Source organism: Diabrotica undecimpunctata, chromosome 1 (assembly GCF_040954645.1).
Source record: "Diabrotica undecimpunctata isolate CICGRU chromosome 1, icDiaUnde3, whole genome shotgun sequence".
NCBI classification, from domain to species: domain Eukaryota; kingdom Metazoa; phylum Arthropoda; class Insecta; order Coleoptera; family Chrysomelidae; genus Diabrotica; species Diabrotica undecimpunctata.
This window is the reverse complement of record NC_092803.1, coordinates 178779157-178806860: the sequence shown is the minus strand read 5'-3', so window position 1 is coordinate 178806860 and position 27704 is coordinate 178779157. Positions and strand designations below refer to the sequence as shown.

The following is a 27704-nucleotide window of genomic DNA, read 5'->3' as shown; positions in this document are numbered from 1 at the left end:
AAATTACAGAACGTCACTTTTCACAATTATTTTTTAACGCAATTATCTCGGAATGGGTGATCTTGAGTTACGACAGTTTTCTTTGGGAGGGCCGATATAATGGAAGGCAAAAAAGCAATCAAACACAGTAAGCAATAAAAAGTAAAATATCAATTTAAATAAAACAATTTTAACATTACATATTTTTTACAAATATCAGTCAAAAATTCGAAATAGTTTTTTATGCAAAATTTGCTTTAAAACGTATTTTCAAACATACACCAAAAGGAGCGGAGATTCAACAATAATTAACAATTTTTAATCTGTGAATTAACAATATAAAAACACTTGAATGACGAATTACACAGTAACAGATAGATTGATAAACTAAAGTAAAAAAAATTAAAAACGGAATGCTAAAAAAGAACTAACGATCAACTCAAAGTTCCAGTATGTCACAGACATATAGAAGACACAATAAATAAGTTAAAAACATTGTGCCTGACAGGCTAAACCAATAAAAATTCAAATGCAATATCAATTGACAAATTCAGTTTATATATTTTTGCAATTCCAATAACACTTTGGAACGCAATCCTTTTAATCCACTTTTTGTATCATGTTTTTCTAAAACAGTCTCCATGATTTCTTTACTATGTGGCGAAGAAATGTTTTTTGAGGTAAGTTCTTTTTGAACCCAGTCTCTAATTTGATCATTTGTTAGCTCTTCAAATACAAATAACTCATAACCTTTAATTCCAGAATTGTCGAAACTGTTACGTATTTTTATTGGATCATCATAATTTATAACTTTATTTAGACTCTTGTCAATGTAATGTGTGTTATAGATAGCAATTAAAAGTATGAATGAGTCTTTAGGAAGAGAATAAGCAAACTCGAAGAGTTCAATACTGTCAGTATTTGTTAAGTCATCGATGACAATTAAATTTAAACAGCAACTGTTGATTGCGTCTAAAATTTCTCGCCTTTTAACTTTATAATCTAAATGCGAAGCATGGATCTCATGTGCCAAATTTTGGTGAAAGTGCTTTTGAACCAACCTAGCAAAATACGTCTTTCCCACTCCTTGGGATCCTACAAAACTTACAACTTTTAACTTATCAGCCCATGTAGCTCTTCTTTGTAATAACCGAATAAAATTCTCTACTATTTTTGTATGTCCAATAATGTTCGTTTCTAAATCTCTTTTAATGTCATCTATCTGGATATCACTATTTACAAATATGGTATTTGGATACAAATAAAAATAGAAAGCAACAGCTAATACTATAAAAAGCACACAGCTCTTGTATAAATTATTATTCTTTTTTGTGTGAGTAATATGTATAACTCTAATTTTCTGTGATGGTTGGGGTAAACTTTCACTGTTTTCAGTTTTGGTATCAGTCTCATCAGTATCTAGATCTTCGGTAGTGTTAACGAATGGTAATTCTGGTTTACATGTTTGATTCACTGATTTTAATAATTGATTATTACTTTTGTTTTTACTTTGTCTACTTCTAACTCTTTCTGGGCATATCATTGAAGGGAAACGTTCTTCAGTATATGAATTATCTACATCCATTGGTTCTGCTGTAATATCGTCAACCTTGTAAATATCTCTTCTTTTGTACATTGGACTAGAAAAAGTCTCTTTGTAAATTGGACTACACAAATTACCTAAAAACAAATCAAATTAGTCGAGACATTAATTAAATCAGTTAATTAAATTATATATGAAGGGTACAGGGAAAAAAGGAGGTATGTCAAATGACGGGCGAAAATGAAATAATTAGACCATATAGTGGCACACTATATGGTCTAATACTATACTATGGTCAGATACTATTTCATGTAAAAAATTCACATCGATGAAAAAGGTTACAGGATGTAACACATATTTGTTATACAGAGTAAAAAAGGAGGCATGTCCGAACGCTACAGGGAAAAAAGGAGGGATGCCAATGTGACCGACGGCGACAAAGCGGTTAATTTAGTTTGTACGTGCAAAGAATATAGACGCATATATAGATTGTCTGTGACTAGTCTGTACAGGGTAAATGCACAGATCGATGCCATACTTCTTTGCAAACTTGTATTAAAATAAACGTCACTTCTTACTACTTAGCCTAATCCATCTTCTTGTTGAGGGTAGCTTAAGTACTAATGCCCAATAACGACCCTGCCTGACTTCCTTCTCTCAGTGGTTTTCACACATAAATAATATTTGCTACAACATACTTGGGTTAAATTAAAATAAAATAGAAATTAAGAACTGCCTTTTATTTATGTCATACAAGCAGTTTGTTTTTAATTGTACAGTATGTGCTAGCGATACACACCATTTGTTTATAGATTTAAATAAAATCGAATAAAATAAAACTAAAATATAAAGAAACATTTTATTTATGTATTGTTCTGTTCAAAAGTTAAGGGGGGAAGGACTTTTAAAAACCGCACTGTATATGTTGGCAGTAACAAAACGTAGAAATATCCGAAAATAAAACTAATAAATAAGTTGAAAATAAAAGAAGTCATTGTATTTAATTTCGTGTGTACGTAATCGTAATTGTACACCATTATATTTAGTTCCTTTTTCTTTCAATCGCTGTCACATTTAGTTTCTGCTTCACTATCATCATCACCATTATTATCGTCACTGTCATCACTATCTACGTTATTTATATTTATAATAATTGGTTCGATATCATCCAACAATTTTTTTTTCTGTTGCTATTACGTGGTTTACGTAATTTTTCCATTTCTCTGGCGTAATGACCTGGTACGCTGCTGTAATTAAATTTTGCATTTCAGCTTCTTTAAAATTCGCGTTGGGTCCAGCTATATACCGTTTCACTTCACTCCAAACCATTTCGATGGGATTGAGTTCACAGTGATATGGTGACAGAAGCCATTCTTGAATATCTTTTTTTAGTGTTGAACTGTTGGGAATTTGTTCTGACTTTCTGCTGTGATAGGAGGCATTGTCCATCACCACAACAGTTTTTCTGGCAAATTTAGTATTAAGTTATTTTCGAACCAATCTTCGAAGGTCGGTCCATCCATTTCGTCGTGGTAGTCCTGAGTATTTTTCTTTGCCAAAAACGTGAGCTCTGCTCCATCAAAAAATCCACTGGTAGATCCTGCGTGCAATAAATCGAACCGTGCACCACGAGCTGTTGGAGCTTTTAATCCTGTTGTCAGACCACGAACAAAAGCATCGCGATGGGATGTCTTTGTTTTATCAACCCATTCTTTATTAACACTGTGCCCGATATTTACCCATGATTCATCCAAATACACTATGTTGTATCCTTCTGCACGGTATTTACGAATTGCGCGTAAATAACGATGACGCCACGAGATGATTTCTGGTTTTTCAATCAAAATTGAATTTCTGCCACGTTTTATAAACACAAAATTCATATCACTCAGCAAGCGATGTAGGGTGGCCCGTAAAAAGTTGGGCGAAGTTTCTTCGACATTTACAACAGCTAATATGATGTTTATTGTTGGTGGTATGTTGTCACGAAAAAATTGATAAACTATTCTACGAATTTGGCCTTTGACACCTTCATCGTACTTGTCACGGGAATTAATAACCTTTCGCTTCTTGGGCCTACTCTTTGGAGATTGTATTCTAATTACACTTGATACAGAATCGTTGTTATCCTGATTAAGATGATAATTAATAATATTCATTAGTATCTGCTTCTCTGAAAGTTTCAGAGCTTTTCCACGTTTCACATCCAAGATGGTACAAATAATCGTAACTCGAATATGTTTACGCGCTCCGAAGAACAAATAAAGACCAATTAAGGCCCTAGATGTATCAAGCTTTTAAACATATTCTGTACAAGAATTACTCTAATAATTGCTTCTTAATTACTGAATAACTTAGAAGAAAGTATTTGCAGTTGATATCAACCAAAATTACAAATTCCTTACACATTATGGCAGTAATTAGCATCGCTGGGACATAAATAACATTTTAAATTTGGCAGTTAGTAGAAATTACCGAAATTATTTTAAACTTTGAAACAATGTTTATTTAATGCGCATTTTATTATACTACTGATACTAATAAAAGATAAAAGTTGATAAGTTACTATTGGAAACAATTAATGTACAGTATTATGTAAAATTATTAGCAAACGATATTTGTAAATTACATAAAATTGTACGTGAGGACTTGTTGAGAACTCCTGGTTTATTCCGTTTATTTCGAAAGATAGACAATAGAGAACGCCATCGCTCACTGCATAAACTGGCAACGTCTTGGCGAAATTCCCATAAGGTTAGCATTGCATATCTTACCCTGTACAGACTAGTCACTTTGAGAAGATGATTAGAAGGGCAGTTGAAATGGGCGATTTGGTTATGGTTATTATACTTCAAAACAATCCTTAAGAGGGCGACTGCATAAACTCAAACCGTGGCCGTCTGCTTAAAAGCTTAAAACCATCATGAAAGATGTAGTTAGGGGGAAGTGGGAAAGGAGTACGAACAGAGCTATTTATATAACTAATGCATCCACGCCTAATCAAATTTCGATGCCATTGATTAGCAAACTGTCTTTTTTTTGTTTTTTTTTATCACAATAAAATCTTTATTTTTAATATGTTAAATTGTTAAATTTTTAATTTTAAAACTTAAAAAGTAAGATATTTACAATATTCAAAGTATTGAATTAAAAATAAGTTTGTTCCAACGCTACGAAAAACCGTCACATAACTTTTTATTGTACTGTTTAAAAATTTACGAAACATTTTAAAAAAATTTAGTTTAGAGTTGTTTAGAGGTTATGTATGTTTGTTTACTGAACTTGAAAGGAGAGTTATCAAGTTGTAAATATGTCTAGTGAGAGTGACGAATTTATGAAATGTGATGTTATGGACACACGGGAAAATAATGCAAGGAAACGTAGAAAATATGGACGAATTCATGAAGTAAATAAAAAATTAAATAGACAAAGCCATGTAATAGAACCGGATTGTAAGTGCGTTAGGTTTAAGTGTTTTCTACAAATACCGGAACAAGCAAGAATTAAAATTATTCGAAAGTTCAACCTCATGGAGTCGAAAGATGCCCAAAATATATACTTATGCGGATTAATTACTGTACAAACTGTACAGAAACGAAGACCACGAGTATCACAGGACTCTGCACGTCTTCATGATGCCGCCTTTAGTTATAGAATACGTTATAATGTAGATGACGAAACACAAGAAGTTCCAGTATGTCAGAAGGCCTTTTTGGCATTGCATGGAATTGGGAAAAAAAGTTAGAAGTTCTACAAAAGTCACTAAAATTGACAGGTCACGCTCCAAATGTACACAATGTACGTAGAAAAATTTCCAGACATGCGTACTTCATACGAAACATATATAGAAGTATTTTTTCAACTAAATTTAATATTTCCTTTATGTTTTTGCAATTCAACTGAAGCCTTATATTTAACCTCTGGTAATACCTTGATCAATGTAAATGACAAGACTATAATCTTTGTTCCGTTTAATGTGTTATTTTTGACATACCTCCTTTTTTCTCTGTACCCTTCATATTATATAAACGTGGAGAATTCCAAATGTAACAGAAAACTAAATTGAATACAGAGTATATACAATCCTCAGTAATCAATATCTTTAATGACTACTGATACCGATTTTGCCGCATCAACCTGCCAAGGTACGAGTTGACAACTAGAACACCCGAAATGTTAAAATACAGAGACCGCCAAGGTTGCGACCTGTCCCCACTATTCGATGTCTATGTGAAGCAGTATTTAAAGAATTTACAGAACGTAATGCAACAACGAATGCTGTCATGAATACAGTCGGAAGATGAATTTGAAGAAACCTAAATGCATGATCATGACTAAATCAGCAGATGCAAACATCCAATTGATAATTGAATATACTGTAATTGAGATTGTGGACACCTAAAAATACTTGGGAACATATAATACATACATATATAAAAATACATGGGAAAACGCGCGTGCATCATTCATTTTAAGTTTCTATATTATTAGAGCTATGCCTAAGAATTCTTCGGTTTAAGGTATTATATCGTGGATTCAAAGAATGTCAAAAGTGGAAATAACTAGAAGGATAAGAAATGGAGCGGAAATCATATTAACTATCAAAAGATGAAAACTTGAGTACTTAAGACATGTGATGAGAGGGCAAAAATACTCATTATTACAACTTGAGAAGACGAAGAATATTCAGGATTAAGAACCAGAGGGAATGATTCGAATGCAGTACTACAGAACTATTTAGAGCAGCGGTCAACAGGGTCCTCCCACAGTTTATATAGATTCATTGAAATATGCTTTTCTAATATCAACAATCCAATATTATAATATTGGATTGACAGCTACCTGAGCAAAAAAAAATGAGAAAGACCAAAAACAACATGACTTGATGGTGTCCAAAAGACAATTTCAGAGAGATCTACAACCAGAAGACTGGGCCGATAGACGTGAATGGAGACTGAACCGGACGCTAGGAACTGGACATTATAATAATATATACAGGTTCGGAAAAAAATTATGGTGGGTATTAAAAAAACAGCGAGATATCTAATAAAGATAAAGATCATTTATTTTAGAAGTAGCAAGGTTTGATAATCAAAATTCAATATGCCGACTTTTCAGACAACTGCAGAAAAAGTACAAATAATAAAATGGTACTTTGGGGGCCATTCAGTACAAAAAACCATTAATTTATTTATTACTGTACTAATAGTTAGTAATAGTAAACTGTAGCTTGCCTGTACTAATGGCAAATGTAAAACTGCTGTCCATCAGAACAACCTCGGGAAATGAAAAATAGTCAAGAACGGAAAATTAGAGATACCAGGTCTGTGCATTTTCAGAAGCGACACCTTGTTCAAGTAAACACATTGCCGTTGAAGTTGATTTACCTAAATGAAAAAACACGAGAGAACTATTTTGAAAAGAAACAACTACCATTGTTATAAAGGTCACAAAATATTTCCTGATGATCATTTTAAACCGATGAAATTCTGTGAAATTAGAGAAATGCAATGCGAATAATTTTTTGAAGAATATTTTGTTCTCCTTCACAATTCACAAGAAACATAATCCATCCTTTGTATATTCTAGGTCTCAGAAAAATAAGCATTTGAGTGTGTCTGTCCGTCCGCAGTATCCACAAAAGTTGAACGTTTAGATTGGAATTTTGGGAGATCAAATATCGAATATTTTCAATTACTGTAAAATCAAATTATTCCTGCACTTCAACATCTTTAAAGCAACTTAAACGAAATTTGGTTTCAAGACGGCTGTCGTTCACACAATGCACAGGCAATTAGATACTATTTAGCTTTGATTTTTCGTGAATGTGTGATTAGTACACAAGGTACAATAAAATGGCCCCGTCGGTCGGGCGAGTTAGCTCCCCTAGATTGTTATTTTTGGGGGATGCTAAATACCAAGTTGTACAGGCATGAATTCAAGTGAGCCACCAACTTGGAGCAACTGACACAAAAGATTTGTTTCTGTTTGACACAAGGTGGTGGTTTGTTTAAACATTTAATTCGCTAACAATTTTAGGTGGTTTAGAATTTCTAATTGTTTGAAATTATTTTTAATTTACGAAGTAGTTTTGGAATTAAGGGTGGAGAAGTGTCTAGCATTTTAGTACAAACAGGAAGTGGATAGAGGAACTTCAATTCTATGTGAATGTTTTATGTTGACATATGCAGGATTTTAGTGGCCTAAACTGAGAACACACTGAATTTATTCCTGGTTTTTGTGTGTAATACATTTTATATTTGAAATATAACATAAAAGCTTTATTATAAATGAGTATATTTTATATTTTTTATTTTATAACCTTTAGACCAGCTATACTCAATAGACCCCTCATATGTATTGTTCTTTTATTGGTTGTTTGATGGGATTTATTGTTTATATGAATATTTGTTAATAATGGAAATAAACAAAAATATCTTTGCTAAATCTTCAGAAAAATCCCATTTCTCAGCCAAAATTCTCTCGACTATAATAATTATAAAATATTATATAAAAAATTAAAATATTTAAATTAAATTTAATATATAAATAGTTAAAATATTTTGATAAAAAGTATTTTCTGTTCTATATTTACATGAAAAACATAGAAACATTACGATGGAATATGAAAGAAGGGACTGAGTGCACATCTGACGTCATTTAGTGTATTTCAATTCAATTATTAATCTTAATTAATTATTCTTGTTATGATACATTCGTAAATAAAACTTTATAGTTATTGTTAAAAATTCCAGAAATAACAATGTTTTTTTTTAATTGCTGAAATGGAGAGTCATGAGTTGCAATTGCGATGCCAACATAAGGGAGAGCCTAGACTGTAAACAATGCCTTACAACAAAGTTGTGGGGAGTATTAAAAAGTCCAAATTTCTTAAGATGTTAGTTAATGGATTTTCCCTTAAAATGTGTGTTTTTTGTAATGCCTCTATAAAATGTTTATTTTCTATAAATGTTTCATTTCTTTATACATCATATTCTGATATTTTACAACTCTGAGCATAGGTTTAACTTCTAACTTCTAATTTTCAATTCAACTATCCAATTAAATCCTTCCAATTAAAAGATAATTTGGAATGTAAATTGTATTCAAAAAATTCAGAACTTACAAAATACTATTTTTGTAGAAGCTTTTTTTAATTTATATAATATATACTATATTGGGGGTTTCCTGTCAAATAAACAAATAATAAAAATGATATGGCTATCAACATTTGACAAAACAAAGTCCTCTTTAGTGGGAACTTAACCCTATTATTTCAGAAATGGTTCCCACATTGAAGCAGAAATCTCATTATTTCAGGACTTGAGGTATAGGTATTTCATTTGGTCTTGACTATAGTTGCCTTAAGTAATTTGTTTTAATATTATTTGATCTCACAGTATCACTTACTTGACTGTTCCTGCTGTTTGGTTTTCAGCTTCTCCTTTTAGTTGTTTTGTATGCTATATTACAATAATCATATCTTATTTGACTATGTACCTTATTGGTACAGGAATAATGTGAAATAATTCTAGTCAAATCACTAGTTTAATAAAAAAAAAACATCACACATGCCTTGCATAAAAAATTGTAAATATTGAACATCTCCATCTAAAGTGAAAAAGATTAGATTACTCACTTTTTATTGATTTTCTTTGTAAGGAATACAATATCTACTTTATAATATTCATTTATTCTATATGAACAAGTCAATGATCTAAAGATTGTAAGTAGGTTGAAAATATACTAAAAATTTATCTGTATATAAATTTTAATAGTCAGTTTTTATCAACTGTTTTTCAGCTGTCGTTTTTTAGGTTTCAAGTGGACATTATTTATAAATGTTTATTATTTTTATAAATTGATATTCAGAAATTTCAGGAATAAAAAGCAGTAAATTTTTTCATTGCATGTTTGCATGTACCTATATTTTCAAAATGTAAAAATATACTTTGTTGGTACTTCCCTGTATGTGTTCCAGATAATAAACTCAGCAGTTGAGAATGTGAAAAATATATTTTAATAATAACAAAGAGTGTTGAAATTATAATTAAACCAATAATCACATAAATTATCTTGAATATCTGAAGTGGGAAAATCTTACCATCAGACAAGTCTATACCTATGTATAAACATATAAATTAGAACTTCTTGTACACAATGTGGATGTATGGCACTTTGATTAAAAATTGTGATAAAAGAATATTCCCAAATACCACATGGATTGACAAGTAATTAAAAAGTTAATAATCTGCCACCATGTAAGCTTTAAGTTAGAATAGAGGTGTATTTCAGATTATACAAAAATAAATCAGTTTGATGATCTTACCTATTTCATTATAGCTACAACTTTTTTTACCATTTCCAAATGTTGAATATGTACTGTCACCTAGATTTCGGCTTGGTGAGACAATTTCTTCAACATAAATTCTCCTTATAATAGAACAACCAGAATTTTGCTCTTTATAATAATCCCTGGGAGAACTAACACTAACAGACAGGTTGTCAAATTGTGATATATAGAGATCCGATTCGGAATATGATCTATTTAGTTTTTCGGAGTACATTTCCTTTCGTCTTAACGAATTATATATGCACTAATCTCACTTTTATGTTTTTTAACGGAAGAACAAAAATAAAGTTGAACAACCATTTACTGTTTGATTGATTTGACAAAAACATATGATTTTCAAAATTCAAAAAATATTTAACGGTAATGGCTATACAACCAACATTCCGGAAAAAAATAATGAATTACATTCAACTGTCATTGTGAAAATGGGAAATTATGCAAAAAAATAACAGTTATTTGTTATTTTTGAAATTAAATATAATAATAAAATAGAGCCTAATCTTTTTGAAGGTTGATTATTATCATTAGATTTACAACACAGATTACAGTTATCAGATCGTCACAATTATAATTCCTAAAGAAACACACTGAAAAATGAAAAAATATTCTTATTGGAGATTCACTTTTCCGACTTATAAATAGGCATATTTAAAAGGATTACTTAAGTTTACAGAATGTACCACCACAATAAAGAGTTTTTAGGGTGATATTTATATCAAATAGGAAAAAACGTTCTATTAAGACCCAAAATCTTTTAAACCACCTAACCTGGTTTTTATATAGAAATACAGAAGAACTATTTTGTACTGTCTGTCTTTGTAAGTCTGTGTACTAAGTGTAACCCTGAAGCCAGTTGATTGCATCCTACTTCCTCTGTCCGATCCCTTCGTGGGCAGATATTCACCTGAAAAGATAATATGCCTATATTTGGGTACCACATCGTCAGAAGTCTGGTACCATATGGTCGTTTATAACGTCACTGTCCTAATACAACCATTACCTTACTCAGGTTTTCTAAAATTCTATAATATACTTCTCTCGACTCCCTACTTATAATGTGAAGGAGGGAGGTCTAGTAGGGTACTGTCATAGCTGCTGTCGGTGTGCCCTTTAGACCCCTGTAATTCCAAGGCAAGCAAGTTTTTGCATTTTGCTCAGTTTGAGGATGGCAATTTTTTGCTACTCATTCGGCCACCTTACCAGTGATGCATATGTTATTGTTGGTTTTATCACCGTGTTATAAATCCATGTTAATGCCTAGATTTATACCCCACATATTTGATAATCTCTAACCAAACATAAATTTGCTGTGGTCTAAAATTTCATCAACCCCTGTAGACAGTGTCTGACTACATGTGCTGACACTGTGTCCCCCAGTAACAGTTCTTTTCGTCTATCCCTTTCAGTCGAACTTTCTTGTAATTGATTCATAGAGTGTGTTGTAACCTCTATATCGAGAAATTATACTAGATAATCCTACATAAGTCCTGAGTATTCTTGGTCCAAGTGTAACTGAGCGTGTATAATAAAGCCTTAATTCTATATAATGATCATTAATATAAGCAAATGTTATCACTCAGTCGAATAAATGTGAATGTTCAGACAGCAGATGAAAGGATCGTGTATCCTTATATAAAACTAGTATGTAAGAAACAGACAATAATGTCTTCAATAAATTGTTGTTCATGGTGTAAAGTGTTTTATTGAACCATGTAATTCAGTATATGGTGTCAGATTTAAAAAATGTTAACAGGATGTATCCAATTCGTGTTTTTGGATACAAAATAGATCTATAGTCTAGTTCCAGCGTAAAAAGAATGGAGTCCATGTTAAAATCCTCTGAACCTCTATTGTTGAATGGGAACATTGAAAATTGATATATTAAAAAACTAGAAGTTCATGAAAGCTAAGTAGGCGAAGTCTTATAACACCTTCTCATTTGATGCCGATGAAGAAAAAACTCTATCGTGTGTGGCCCAAGAAAAATATAATTACTTAAAGATTGATATTTAAGAATATTATTCAGCGCGAGGAGCAACCACTTGATTCATTTGTGAATGAGACTTGTGAAAAACTATTGACACAAACAGAGTACAACCAACAACACTCAAGTTTTTACTCAGTACGTTAGCAGTGTCTTTACTACACTACTAAGATAATAAAATAATATGATGGTTGGACTACTGTGTCAATTATGTCCAATCCAATAAAAATCTACAAAACTTTGAAAACTTCTAATCGACTTTAACCAGTAACATAATTAAATTCCTATGTTTGTAGTTGTTAGGTTTGACACAAATGACATTTGAATTCTGCGCAGTTCATAAGAGTTTTATTTGTGCATGTGTTGTGTGTTGCGTGAGTTCTGTAATTACAATGAGTGTGATAAATTAAGTGGAGAAAGTTCATTAAAGACTCGATGATGGTCTTGGACCATAAAAAATTTAGTTATTTTTTAAAAACAAATAAGACTTTTTGGATAAAAACTCAGCATATACCTAAGAAAGCTTCAAGCGTATTTGAAGCTTTCGAGGCCGTGTTCATGGAAGTATGAACCTAGACTCGTTGTCTTTCACTTTGTCACAAATAAGTTATTTGATTGCCACATTAACTAAAAAAAACTATAAGCAAGTAGTAGGAGACATAACTAAAGTAAGTACAATTTTTAAAAATTTCCAGTGTGCAAACGTGTCTACAGGATTATTATAAAAAATGACAAATTAGATCATCCGCCATGTTTTTCAGAAATTTTCACATAGGAAACTTTTTTACCGACATAGTAATGAAAAGATGAACAAAGGTGTTTTGACTGTTGTTTTTTGTTTAGAATCCTCTACAGATGTAATTATAATGCAAAAAACGCATCTAGTTTCGAACGCTTTTCACAAAATTTTATTTAATAAGCATATTTTTTTGACAGCTTGTTTCTTTGCATGGTCTGGAGGCGGATCGTCACTTGCTCCAATGTCTGTTTTCATCAGTGGACTTTTCAGAGTCTACAAATAAAATATCAGCTCCAGCTCCCCAAAACCAAGCATTATTGGAACAGTGCTCCAGTTTGTTAAACAAACCATCATTGTTAACAGCCCTTTGTTATATTACAGACAATCCTTTGATAAATCACAAGGTAAGTGTTATTTGTAAAGAATTAAAATATGCTTAATGCATTTTTTGTTTTAGACTTTAAAACTTGGACCTCAGTTCTTCCATCAGTTGAGCAAGTGCCTTCGCCTCTCAGCTGTCCAGGAAGTTGTTTTTGCCATTGCTCTTTGCCACTCATCTCATACAGAAGCCAAAAATCTAGCCCAAGCTCACTTAAGAACTACAGTACCTGCCTTAGTTCAGTCATATATTGATACAGAAGGAAGTAGCAGTCAACACGAAGGTGGACTTCACGAAACAACTCCTGAAGTACTTCACCTCATTATATCTGCTGTTCTAAAAAACCCCAAGGAAGTAGGTCTTACTAACGACAACCATACAACATTTCTTGAAACCTTACAACGAGATTTTCCCAAGGATCTTGTACCTGTAGTGCTTGCGCCATTAGTGTATCCAGAACATAGTGAATTGGCCCCAGAAATGTCATCTGAAGGCCCCGGTTTATCCGGGGGAATGCTTGAAACATCTTTATCAGATGTAGTGACTGAATTAGGATATAATTTTACCTCGTCTGTTGAAGAATGCCGCAACAACCTCATGAAATTGGGTGGCAGAGATATTTCCCCTGCAATAGTATCTCGTATCCTTGCTGTTATGTGCCGAACACACAGTGGCCTTGAAGACTCTATTTCCATTCAAACACCAGGATCTTTTAATAAAGGATCTGATAATAGAACATCATGGAACATTGATAACTTAATTCAAGCTCTTAAAGAAATTGTTCCTAATTTTCAGTGGAATAGTATTGTTGCTGAACTAGATCATCCTGAGTTCATTGTAAAAGATAGGCAAGGATTGTGTCTATTAATAAATGGACTTAGGCAAGGTTTACAAACGTTTGGTTTTCACCCAGAAACATTTCCTGTGGATCAGATATATAAAAGATGGCAAAATGTAGAAGGACAGTTTAGTTTAGTACAGAATATCCTTAAAAATCCAGATGTGTTTTGTTTTGTGGACTATACTTATGCACCTGTGGCAGTTGATGTGCTGAAAACTCCTCCTGAGCAAGATAGCAAAGAATTAGCAAATTGGAGATCTTTAAATCTTGTTGAACTTTTATTGAGCCTATCAGAATGTGGGTTATATACACATGTTCAAGAATTGTTTAAAATACCAGTACATAGTTGTCCAGATGTACTAGTTTTAGCATTACTTCAGATTTCTGGCCAAGTTACTTTACTAAGACGTGACTTGCTCACTAACTTGATCCCTATATTTTTAGGAAATCATCCTAACTCTGCCATAATTTTACATCATGCATGGCACACACAGAACATCAATATTAAACCCATTATTATGCATGCTATGGCAGAATGGTATGTTAGGGGTGAATGTGATCAAACCAGGCTGTCCAGAATTCTTGATGTAGCTCAGGATTTAAAAGCACTATCAAGCCTTTTGAATGCACAATCTGCCCAGTCATATCCTTTCATTATAGATTTAGCTTGCCTAGCTTCACGAAGGGAGTACTTAAAATTAGAAAAATGGCTTTCTGATAAAATAAATGAACATGGAGAAGCTTTTGTTATGGCCTGTGTAAAATTCTTACATAGACGTGTTCCACAGATAGCAAAAGCAGATGAATCCCTAGGCAAAGTTGTTCCCTTGCCTACAGAAACTTTGACTACAATGACATTATGTCTGCAAAGGTAATTATTACTATTTTAATATTTTTAATATTTATTGTGTTAGCATTAGATGTTATAATTTTTTGTAAATAATTCTTTTTAATATTTTGGGGCAACAAATTAAAGGTAAGCCTATAAACAATAAATAAAGGATTATTTCAATTTAAAATAAATTCTCATAATAATATAATTATGAATCTTGTTGCTAGATTTGGTAGTTTTTACTATTTTGTGCTGAACATAGTGTCACCACTTGTTGAATAACTTACGTAAGCATATTTGATTGCATATTATGCCACTTTTTTACGAATATTTAGTATTTCAGTAGAACAAAGTATAGATAAGTACATTGAAATGTGTATTAATAATATATATTTAATTCTGAATTATGCATTATTTCTTGATGATGAAAATATTACTCACTTTTGATTATTATATACACATACTATAAGGGAGCTAATACTATAGTTTTGGTGATTATTGTTAAATTTGTAATAGTCTTTTTCCTAGAAGTACACTGTAATACACTTGTACTACAGCCAATTGGCTTACAGTAAATCCAGTACAGTCATACTCAGCAAAATTTATTTTTGGGGTAAATTTTGCAGACCAATATTGTTTTATTCACTGGGGTTGATGTTATTAGTATCTTTTTGGTTTTAGCAGTACTGTCTTTTAAATTGATAGAAGGGTATATCGGGAATTAATTTTTAAATATATTTGAACAATAGTAGTTTTCCTAGAATTTATTTCTGGCCTTATTTAAAAATGTGCCAGTATTTTACTGCTATATGTGACTGTTTTTTAGCAAAACTTCTATTCTACAATTTTATTTCTCCATTTTTCCATTTTTTAATCCCCTATGTTACTGGAACTGACAGAGACTATTGAAAATATGACCTACACATTTTTTAAATGTCATATCAATTTTTTTTATTTCAAACATATTCCATACTACCATACACCATAAAGTTGTAATCAATACATAATGCTCTCTAGTTGCTATCTCAGAATAACTTCTATCTTATTCTGAGTTAAATTTATTTTCATGATTTACCAGACAAATATTTAGCCCTTTATATATAAATATTAGTAATTATTTTAATGTCATATGCTATTATTTGTCTCATTACCCATTAATATCCAATTCGTATCAAGGTCATGAAGTGTCAGTGACACTAATTATAGGAGATAACAAGAGATAATATATATAGAATTAATATTATAAACAAAACATTTGATCTGTTATGTATTATATCAAATGAAAACTGGTGCAGATCCAGTATCAGAAGAGAAAATTTTAATATGTTCATCAATAGAAAAAACAGGAGATAATGAACATAAACATTATAGAAGCAAAGAATGAAGTTAATAGATACACTATGATAAAATGGATGATGTGACCAAGGGTATTTACAAAAGTAGATAAGAATTAAAAAAAAAAACAGGAGTCAACATAGTGTCTTCTTCTTCTGACAGTGTCTATCGGCATGCACTTGTGTTTATATATTTTAGCACCTTTGAGATGGGCATTCATGTTACGCATATTTTAAAAGTTATCTTCTAAAAATTATGTTTAAAAAAATATTTAATATAATTATATTGATGGCTTCTTCTTCTGCTTTTTATATAGACATGACTCTGTCTGTTTTTCAATGTGCCTCCAGTAAGTTGTTGTTCCATCGTTTTCATGGTCTTCCTACTGATCGTCTTCCTATTGGGGAACCGTCTCTTGCTGTCTTTACTACTCTATTTGTTGTCATTTGGCTTATATGATCGTTCCATTCTACTCTTCTATTTCTCACCCAGTTCTTGAAGTTGAGGTAAATGACCAGTCATTGCCACTATAAGAAAGGTAAAGCTAAAAATCATATAAAGACAAAAAAACCAATAATTGCCACAAAATTTTTCAAAATACCAATTATTGTCACCCAGTCATTGCCATAAATAAATAACGACATTTTACTGAAAAATCTTGTTTATTAATAAAAATATAAACCAAAATAATTAATAAAATAATGAAGTCTTTTCATGTAAAGTACATGTTGATATAAAAATAAGAAAAAATAAATTGAACTCTATATCTAGTATTTTCCACAGGTTTTAGGCCTCAAATACATCCACTGACAAAGTAAATTCATAACGGATCCATTCACCAGTGGATAAAATAATGTGTTGGCAGAATGCCTAAAATACCTATGATTTTCATTAACAAAGGAGATGTCTTTTTCATCACAAATAAAAATCTTCTTTTCAACACTAATAGATTTCATAGACATTATTTGTACATCATTACTGTCCATAAGGCCTTGAATAATACAAACATATCTATATGTTATGGATTTTCTTTTACTGCCTAGGAATTTCACAAGTACATATTTTCCCACACTAAGTTTTCCGTGAGTTAGTGGACAAAATTCTTTGTTAGGGTCTTCACAAAAGTCTATGTTATCACAGCTGCTAGCATTCTAGACCCACTCTTCATCCTCTCCATCATCAGAAATATCCTGTTTTGGCTTCTTTCAATAGACGTTTTTGCTCTCTTGCAATTTTTCTTTGGTGATTTTCCATCTCTCTTATGCCTCTAAGTACTACAAGGAACTCCATGAGTTTTTGCTGCAGTAACTCCTGGGATTCCCTTTTTCATGTCCTCTAGAGCTTTGGCCAATTGCTCTTTCCAATAATTCCTTTTAGGTACCATTTCTGGAATGAGCAAAATACTTGTAATACCAAATATTAATGTAACCTATGATTGCCACTTTAAAACCAGTGATTGCCACCACTGGCAACAACTGGTAAAAGTAAAGTTTTTGCAATAAAAAAGTAGTGGCAACACCGTAATTTTAAATAGTAAATTTACACATTGTAATGAATTAAAAATAACCCAAACCAATAATAGCCACTTGTGGCAATTACTGGTATTCATAAAATATTTTGCAACCAGTCATTGCCAGGTTCGTTTCTTTAGAAATATGAACCCTTAACTGATTTTAAACAGCAAATACATGCATCTTAGAGTATTTAAGAGAACACCATGTGTAAATAAGTTCATAAAACAATAATTTACAAAAGTGAATTAACAGAAAAATGTTTACGAAAAATAACTTACCTTAATTTTTTCATAAGAAATCACAAAAAATAGGAAGCAGTTTTGCACAACACTCTCTAAGTGGTATACAACAAAAATGGCTAAAGGGTCAGTGGGAATAAATGGTACAGTGGCAAGGACTGGTTGTTTACCTTACATCATATATCTGTACTTCTAGCTCTGTCCCATAGCGTCTTACCATCAATTTTTCTAAGTGTTTTCATCTCTGCTGTTTCTAACATCCTTTTTATCTTCTTTGTGTCAGGTCTTATTGATGGCAATTGTTGATAATACAGGATTTTAACAAGAACAGCAAGTTTTAATGTCCACCATGTAATGATAAAATATTTGTCATTTTTGCAATTTGTATGTTACAATGTTCTTCTACACCATTATCTTTTCAGAACAATTCTGTAATAAATATTATCATTTATTTAGTTTTTTCTGAGACCCATTCTTATCCATGTGCCCTGCATATTTTTTCAACAAATGTTCTAGATCAGATACTTTTAATGCCAGTAAAATTGTACTCGCACACATATGCATAACAATATGAAGATTATGGTTAATCCCATTACCATATGTGCCATCTCTTCATCCAGATTTGTGAAAAATGTCCTGTAACATCTACATGTTAAATGATTAATTGGGAAAGTTAGAATATCTGTCAGATATTAGTTAGAATATTATGTCGGTAATAACGGTTTTATGTGTTTTATTTAGTTCATCTTATGAAAACTTAATGTTGGTCACTTTAAATTATGATTACTCATCCACTCTCGCTCCAATGGCACTATAGCACAAAGCGAACCTTTGCCTTTTCCAAAACATACTTCCAACCTAGCCGGCCCTGCACCAATCTTCTCCAGGTTCTTACATCTAGCAAATTTTTCATGACTGCTGCCACTTCATCCTCCCACCTTTTCGGTGACCTTCCTTTTGGTCTTGCCCCCTGAATTTTACTATCAGTTATTTATCTCATCTGATATTTTTTTTTACATTTATTTTTAGTCTATCAATGTCAACATATTGTTTTCTACAAATGGTATTAAAAGCATTCTCCTTGCTGTGGCTGTTTAATTTATGATCTGTTAACCAATTTTTAAAAATTGCCTACAAACCCTTAATTTTATTTAGTTTTAGTAACATACGAAATTTGTGTAATTTTATCAGGTTTGGTGATATTAAGATTGTGTAAGGGATCAAACCCAGGCGTTTGCATTATCAATGATAAATATTATTATAGCCCAAATAAAATATGCTTAAAAAAGGTAATAGCCAAAAAAATATTAATGAATTTGGATGAATTCCACCCCTGCTACTTTCGTGAACGACTATTAGATGTTTTCCTGTCATAACATGAGATTTTAATTCTCCTGGATTTGCCTCCTTTTTCCATACATTTTTTTATGAAAGTATGGTTTTCTGTGAGCCATTAAACAAAATGTTAAAACATTGGTCAGAACATTATTTTGCAGAAAACATTTGAAAAAATGTTCCCTATTCTTATTCTTACAATATTTAGATCATCATTTTAAACTACAAACTAGCAATAATAAACCAATTAACATAGAAAAAGTAACATCAAATAATATTTTCCATAAACTAATTGATTGTATATAGTTGTATGAGTGTCAGACACACTAGTCAACATTGTCATATTTAGTACATACATATGCCAAATTAACAGTACATACATACATATGAAAAATTACCACACTGTATTACTGTTTCAGTTAATATTAAGTTATAATTAAATACAGCAAAAGTTATTTATGGCGAAGCTTGGTCGTGCAGATTTTAAATACTTTGTACTAGCTAATCTCGCAGATACGTCACTGACCAAATGCCGAGCTTTCGATCGTTTTGCCGGTAGAAGGAATGTAACTTGAAACAATTTAGTTTCCTTAAAATTTTTATTTTCATATAGAATTATATATTGATATAAAAACTTGTTTGCAGGACCATGAACAATTTAAGTCCAGAGTGTCACGATGCTGTAATGACTACAGTTAATAACTGCTCTTTGATTATAAAGTCCAGACAACAACAGCAACCTGCAATACTTCGATCGAGAGGAATAGATGGAGGAATCAACCCTTCAGTTTTTGCTCCTCTCTATAACCATTCTGGAGTTGATTCTATGCAAGGACTTAACACCACTTTGGCAAATATGAACTTAGGTGGTCCAGCAAATTCTGCATTCAACTTACAAGGTGGATTAGGACCTTTGGTACCATCGCCAGGATCTCCCTCAAGAATTTTAAATGCTGGTCCATCAAGTAGTCCTTTTCCCATTATGCCGATGTCACATCAAGGCCCTGCTGGTACAAGTTCGTCTCTAGTCCTAGGAGTCAATCAAATTAGCAACTTAAGTAGGATGGGACCCAATACTAATATAGACAAAACTAGATTGCCGGAATATAACTTGTTCCCGGATGTTTCTTCACATGTTTCAAAAGACATAGAAGATGAAGCCAATAATTACTTTCAGAGGATTTACAACCATCCACCGAATCCCACCTTGTCAATTGAAGAAGTGTTAAATATGTTGAAGAGGTTTCAAGATTCTCATAACAAAAGAGAAAAGGAGGTAAGTTTTTAATATTTATTTAATGAGTTCATTGAATTATTTGTTGTTTATTTTATGTATTGAACAATTTGGAATGCTTCTTTAATAGTTATTTTAGATAGGTATACATTTATATATACAACTATTTATTTGTAAATAGTTTTTTAAACTAGCAATATTTCTTGCCAACGGACGTTGAAATATCTCTTCTTACACTGAGATTAGTTCAATCTCTGATAGTACTCAGCCAAGATTCCCTTTTTCTTCCATCTATTCTTCTTTGCATGATTGCCTGTAAGACAAGGTATTTATCATTTGCTAAAAAGCTGACCACAGGAACACCTGTAGGAAGAAGAAGCAGAGACAAACCGCGAATTAGATGGTTAGAGTTGAAACCAACTTAGGGATATTAAAAATCATAAGATGACAACAGGTCATCTTATGGTGGAGCAGGCCACGATTCGTCAACCAGTGTCTTAATACTTCTTCATTTGTAGTTATAGCCATCCAAGGAATTTTAAGAATGTAGAGCCAAGTTTTGCATACCTTTAACTTTTTTAGGGATTTCAATGTCCAACTTCTACCCTATGTGACAGCTGCGACCAAACAGCACTCTACTAACCACAATCTACTGGTCAAACTTATTTTCTTACTCGTGAATAATGAGTTGTATTTTATAGATCCTTAATGATCCTTATGATTGCTCCTAGGTATTTATACTTGTCAACCTTTACTAGCCGTTTACTTTCCGGTGTCAGTTGTACATTGTTGATAGGGGTTTTTGAGATCGCTATATATTTGGAAATTTCCAAAAGGACTTGTAGGTGTACTATATTTTCTCTCATAATTGTGGTATCCTCTGCAAATCTTATGTTATTAATGATGTTCCTTCCAATTCTTACACCTTCAGTTCTTTTCTTTAACTACTACATTGTCTAGATCTCCCTACTTTTACAATTTCTTAAAAGTTGTACATTTTCCATTCAGCTTTGTACTCGGTCTTCCGATTCGAAGTACATCAGGAATTATCTACCTAACTTTGACACAGTTTATATTTCCCAATCTCCATAAAAGGTTACATAGGTCTTGTATTAAAAAAAATCAATATTTGAAATAAATTCGAGTAATATTACCGGAGTTATAGAGATTTGAATATCTCGAGGTCGGTATGTGCGCTCTCAGTTTAAAAACTTCAAATGCGTTTTTCTCTAGAAGTGATCGACTGATTTTGCTGAAACTTTGCACAGTTCATCTTTATAGTATATTTTCGCGATTGAACATAATATTTTATATTGACGATACGAAAAAAATATTTTAAAAACGATCAGAATCGGAAAAATGCTACAAAATATGAAACGAATATTCATTCATACTTATTTAAAAACTTTATCTTTTTTCAATCCCTTCGTTCAATCACGAAACAATACTATAAAGATAAACTGCAAAGTTACAGCAAAATCGATCAATTTGTTCTCGAGAAATCGTGCTTACCACACGGAAAAACAAAGTTTCCTTAAAGTATTTATTTATTCTAAACTGTCTATAATGCTTTCCTAATAGCGTAGAGGCAATGGTTATTCTCCATCCTTTACTTTCCATACTGTATATTTCAACCTGTCTCCAGCTCATTCAACTTTTCCCTATCAACCTTTCTGCTTCAACTAATTTATCCTTCTTTTTTTTAGTCAAATTTTTTTTCCACACATATTTTCCTATTCTATTACATATCTACATTCTCAACTAAGTGTTCAAAGTATCATAATTATTTTGTTTCATTTGTATTTGTCGATCTTATACTACAATCCACGAATTCACCAATGAATCCACGTTTATACCAGACGTATACAGACGGAATAAGTTTGTGCCTTTCTTCCACCACCTAGTCATTATGCATTAAAAGAGAGCTCTGACACTTCACTGCTGGTAAACTTATTGGTACATGGGCCTTGTGACATAATGCTGATAACATCATCTTTAGCTTTACCAGTTACATTGCTGCTTTATTCTTCGTGGTCTTCACTTTAAACTCTTATATATGTAATATCATTTATATGGTTTATAATCTTTTCTTCATTTTTGGTTTTTCTTAAGCCGTTTTAAAAATTTTGTTGGCTTTTTTTGCACAGTTGTGCTGGCAAGTTAGCGTGAGAATTTTTATAAGTTAAGAACAGCTGATAATGCCAATCTCCCTTTTTTGATGGCATTACATTACAATATGAATTCACTTCAAAAACACTGACTACAGCAATGTGTTACTGTGTATTATGTGTTTAAAACACTAAGGAATACTGACAACGAAAACAAAATAAAAAGGATGTTACAATACAGTCAAAGGATTCCAAACAAAAAGAACAAAATAAAAATATTGTACAATACAATCGAGGGATTCCCCGTAAAATATAAAAGAAAAGGATTACCAACTTGTGAGATTTTGTTTCCCTAGTTTTTTATATAAATAAAACACATCTTTCTAACCCCTCTCCCGATCCTTTAACGCATTTACCTTAAAATTGTGTTACATAATACTTGAACATTATTTGACATTACCATTATTTTTATATACTGTTATATTTACTATAAATTTATTTACTATAAATTTATGTAAAGATAGCTAGAAAACTATATTTCGTGCAAATGAAATCAAAAAATCAAAAACTATGAGTTATATAAAATTTGTTCTTACAATGACACAATATTGCAAGTTAGATAACATAACTTTTTATTAATCATTTTCAAATAATTTGCTTTTTAAATATATCAATGTTTGCATTGGTCTAAAGTACTTATTATGATAGTTATGACTAATACAGTTAGTTATAATTAATTTGTATTTATAATATTTGTTTATGTGCCAAACAATTGAATAGACAACATCGGAACCTGTTTGTCAACTATTATTCTGAAAAACTTGACATTCAACTGTTAACATTGAGTACATCTGGTACCAACAATAGACATATCAAAGAAAGAACCAAAAAATTGTTTTCCCTCTTACTAAATTAGCCAAAATTGATTTTGTATTGGTGTATTTTTTACAATCTAGCATTTCACATTTGATGTTTTTTCATGCAGTATATTGAGGAAAGAGGAAATTACATTTTTTTATAATGAAAACGTGGACTATTTCTCCCATTTTATTGTTCATGTTCCCTTTTTTGTAATCGCGATATCAATATATCGCTCCGAATAAGAATGCTTCGATGTTATATTTTCTCTACCCGTATGTATGGGGTTGAAGCTTGGACACTTAAAAAATCCAACATTAAAAACCTAAAAGCATTCAAAATGTGGTGTTACCGACGTATTTTGAAAATATCATGGATGGATCGCAAAACAAACGAACAAGTTCTCGAACTAGGAAAACAGTGCGAAGTTTTAAATTCCATTAAAATCAGGAAATTGGAATACTTGGGGCACATCATGAGAGGTGAAAAATACGAACTACTAAGGAATATAATGCAGGGTAAAATCAAAGTAGGATTAAAAATCAACCACACAAAAACACAAATCATGACAAATCTTGTGTTAAGCGAAATGATTTCAGTAAATGGCATGCATATTGAAGAAACCACCTCATATAAGTACTTAGGACATGAGATACGCATAGGAAGAGATAATCAAACGTGCGAACTAAGCCGCCGCATAGGACTCACTTGGGTGGCATTCGGCAAGCTAAGCTATGTTCTTAAGAAAAGTCTTTAATCAGTGCGTGTTGCCAGTACTTACATATGGTGCAGAGACATTAACACTAACCAAGAAAGTAAGAAATAAAATTTGTGTTACCCAAAGAGCCATGGAACGATCGATGTTAGGCATTTCTCGTAGGGATCGGATCACGAACAAGGAAATAAGACGGAGAACAGGAGTGACAGATGCCATAGAAAGAATTATGACCCTTAAGTGGAACTGGGCGGGGCACATAGCTAGAATGTCGGATAACAGATGGACACAGCGAATAATACAGTGGAGACCGAGACAAGAAGCACATCGAAGTAGAGGTCGTCCACCAACAAGATGGTCTGATGACATAAAACGGATCGACAAAAATTGGATGCAAACAGCACAAAACAGAAATACATGGAAAAGACTGACGGAGACCTATATCCAGCAGTGGATAGATCCGGGTTAAATGATGAAAATCAAAGGCAGAAGAAGCGTAGGAAGACGTAAAATCTCGTGGCTACGCAATCTCCGTGAATGGTTTGGATGCAGTTCAATTGAACTATTCAGGCGCGTAACCACTAAAATTATAATTGCCAGAATGATTTCCAATCTCCGATAGGAGCGGAACTTGAAGAAGAAGAATAGTTCATGATTTGTCTCACGTCGCCCAACCAGGGATCAACAATCAACATTTTTTTTGGTTTTATGCTTTCTGATGTTTTCAATTGTATATTTTTTAATTCTCACATTTTAACATGGCAGTTATAGTTTGAATACATATCCTTTCATCATAATTGGCTCGATAATCCTATGTGGATCTTGGCTTTCTCGCAGAGAAGTCGCTACGGCCGCCGATTTCTATCAGTTTCCCTCCTCATACTCATTATCTGACATCCTACAACGTGTCCAGCCCATTTTAGTCTCTGCTCTTTAATAAATTTCGTAATGTCTGGATATTTGCATATCTAGTGTATTTTAAAGTTATATCTTCGACACTGTATCTCATTTTCATTTATGGTCTCAAAAATCTTCGGAAGAATTTTGTGGGTTTTTAGCAACCATTCCTTCAAGATACCCAATACAAGATTCTGGAACCCTGTAGCATCTTATACAGGTTTAGTGTATGAATACCATATATTTTTTAAGTAAAAAAATCGATAATACTAGGTTAGGCTTAAATAGCTTAGTGTGCGCTTAACCACCTTTCCACTCAACGAAGAGGTCTATTGTGCCTCATCGCTAGGTTGAATAAAGTTGTCCTTTCAGTTTAGCCTTTTTAACAAAGTCTATGGCCTTTGGTGACACTTCTCCAAAATCGTAGGGTTTGAGTTGATAATGCTCAAGTGTATTCATCCAACCTTATCTTGTCCAACTCTGAGCAGGTGCACAGAAAGTAGTAGTCCGTTTCACAAGGAGACGGAACCTAGATAACATCTGGAAAGAATATCCAACAAATCAAGGCTTTACATTTGGACACGTCGAAGAATATGTGGGAAATCGTGGTGTATGGAACCTGAACCATCCCATTGTTCAGTCGGCGTTGAAGATTCAGAAAAAAATTAAATGTTACTCCCTCAGGTAACAGCTCAGCGTCCACGATTTGGTTAATTTTCTCCATGGCAACACTCCGTTTAAAGGAACTGCTTCAGTTTTTGGAGCCAGGCCAGATACAAAAATCCATTGCTTTCTCGATCGGTTTTTGACCTTTTCTTTACTACTGTCGTCCATTGGTCCTTATTTTCTTTTTAAATACGAATAAGAACATTGTTATTATTTACATTTGCAGTGACATTTGCTTGGTTGTCATTATTGTCATCGATATTTTTCTTCTTTTTCGAATCGAGGTTGCTGGTTGCACCGGAGGGTCAAGAACTTTGGATGTCTTCTGTCTTTCAACGTCGACAACAAAATTCTTCATACATCATTATTCGTACACAAAGTTCTTTGTACATCATTATTTCTTGTCCATGTAAACATAACCCTAGAAATGTTAACATTTCCTTTTTATCTACTGGTCTCTAGGCCATACGTTCTGAGTGTCATGTTTTTGGTTGACATTTACCACAAATAGAATCTCCATAAAAGTTGGTTGCACATCAATCGAACTATTCAGAGCGTCAGCATCTAAGATCAGAATAGCCATGATGATTGCTAATCTCCGTCGGGGAGATGGCACGTAAAGAAGAAAATAAAAGTTTGTACCATAAACTAAAACGGACTTGATCATCCCAGAACTTGATAAAAATTCCATGTGGTATACAGAGCCCATAATTGTTATTTGTTCGTCTACTTCTTCAGAGAAGTTAGGTATATCTACAATCTTATTATATCTACTATATTATTAAAAATCTGCTCCAAAATATCAGGTTTTTGTAAAGTTCCATTCACCGGATTATCAGAATTATTATCAGTATCCTCATATTCAATATTCTGACTATTGGAATTTTCATTATCTAAATCGAATTACTTCTTGAACTATAACTGTCTTTTAACTGAATATGACTCCTCATGTATATTCACATTCTCATTAATGCTCAATATACTCTTCTTTCGGATCCATATCTAAAAAAACTTATTTTTATTTTTCGGTTAAAGTAAAATTACTTTAACTTATATCACAGAAAAAAATTTAATGAAAACAGTTTCAAAATATTAATTAAACGCAGTTTATTCAAGGACAAATTGTAACAAGCACGTGTACAAGATGCACTATTATTGTTCTAAATAACTTTTATATGCTTTATGCCCTTGCTGCCACCATCGGATTGATTTATAAAATGCCAGCTCCAGCAGCTGTGCACGTGTGTGTGCACGGCTATTGCAGGTTCGTTCAGAAACGTGTTATATTGTTTACAATTCTAATTATCGTCGAAATAGAAGTCATAAGGCCATGGTCGACAGGCGAGTAAAACTGCGGTTTTATGGCCCGTCGGTATAGATCGCCAGCGTATCATTGCGATACCGCTGTCTTTTATACCGACGAGCGGCTCGTTATGTTTGTCATATTTTTTGTTCTCGATTCATGTAAAATCGTGATTTAAATGCACTTTAAATTGCTCTGCATGTCTCTGGAATAATCCTTCCCAAAGTTTGCCTAGATATTAAAGCAGAATACTATAAATTTCTTTGCTTTTCACCTTCGGCCAAGTATCTAACTGTAGCTGTTTATAAGAAGAAATAGCTTCTCACATTATAGTGTGTTGTATTATAAACTACATTCATTTTACATATTCCCAATTGTCAACAGAAGCACGTGAAAGCCAAACAGGGTCGTACTGATGTGTATCATATGATTTTTTAAAATATTTAGTTTTGAAACTATTAGTGTAAGAATTTCTTGAAATTTAATCATTAAATGACAATTAAACTAAACTCTAAAAAATAACACGACCAGTAAATAACTTAACAATAACTATAACATAAATATAACACAATATATTAACTTAAAAATCAACACGATACAATTTGAATTTAAACATGCTGGCAAGTTCGGATCTGTAACATGAGAATCTGTCTGGTTTAAGGCAATAAATTATATTTAATAGTCTCTTGACGAATGAGACGGCGAATATCAACACGTGCGTTTGTTAACAGATGGGAATTTGCTGAACGAATGAACTTTAGGTGCCACGAAAGACAACAATTCATTGTATGATTTCTGATAATTTCTGTAATCAAGTCTGTGAGGTTAGTCTCTCTTACTGGAACTCGAC

At 32.4% G+C, this 27704-nt stretch overlaps 2 protein-coding genes across 2 annotated transcripts in view; one reads left to right on the top strand and one right to left on the bottom strand.

The window, feature by feature from the left end:
* Positions 1-137: 137 nt before the first annotated feature.
* LOC140441443 (uncharacterized) lies at positions 138-10241 on the bottom strand. The gene is made up of 2 exons (XM_072532179.1): positions 9852-10241; positions 138-1659 (listed from the first exon to the last, which is right to left on the bottom strand). The coding sequence occupies exons 1-2, from the start codon at positions 10087-10089 to the stop codon at positions 530-532; spliced, it is 1368 nt and encodes a 455-aa protein (XP_072388280.1). The 5' UTR covers positions 10090-10241; the 3' UTR covers positions 138-529.
* A 1961-nt stretch (positions 10242-12202) lies between these two features.
* The window catches only part of Not1 (CCR4-NOT transcription complex subunit 1), a 73769-nt gene continuing 58267 nt past the window's right edge, over positions 12203-27704 (top strand). The window contains exons 1-4 of the mRNA XM_072520651.1: positions 12203-12527; positions 12796-13002; positions 13056-14689; positions 19719-20349. Coding sequence (XP_072376752.1) covers positions 12426-12527; positions 12796-13002; positions 13056-14689; positions 19719-20349 — 2574 coding nt within the window. The 5' untranslated portion in view covers positions 12203-12425. The remainder of the gene's footprint in view (positions 12528-12795; positions 13003-13055; positions 14690-19718; positions 20350-27704) is intronic.

What these genes read in the sequence shown, in the direction of transcription:
- LOC140441443 (XM_072532179.1), bottom strand. Translation starts at nt 10,089, where the DNA reads ATGTACTCCGAAAAACTAAATAGATCATATTCCGAATCGGATCTCTAT. An exon ending in TTGTAGCTATAATGAAATAG is followed by an intron (nt 1,660 to 9,851) that starts GTAAGATCATCA and finishes ATTTGTTTTTAG; the next exon opens with GTAATTTGTGTAGTCCAATT.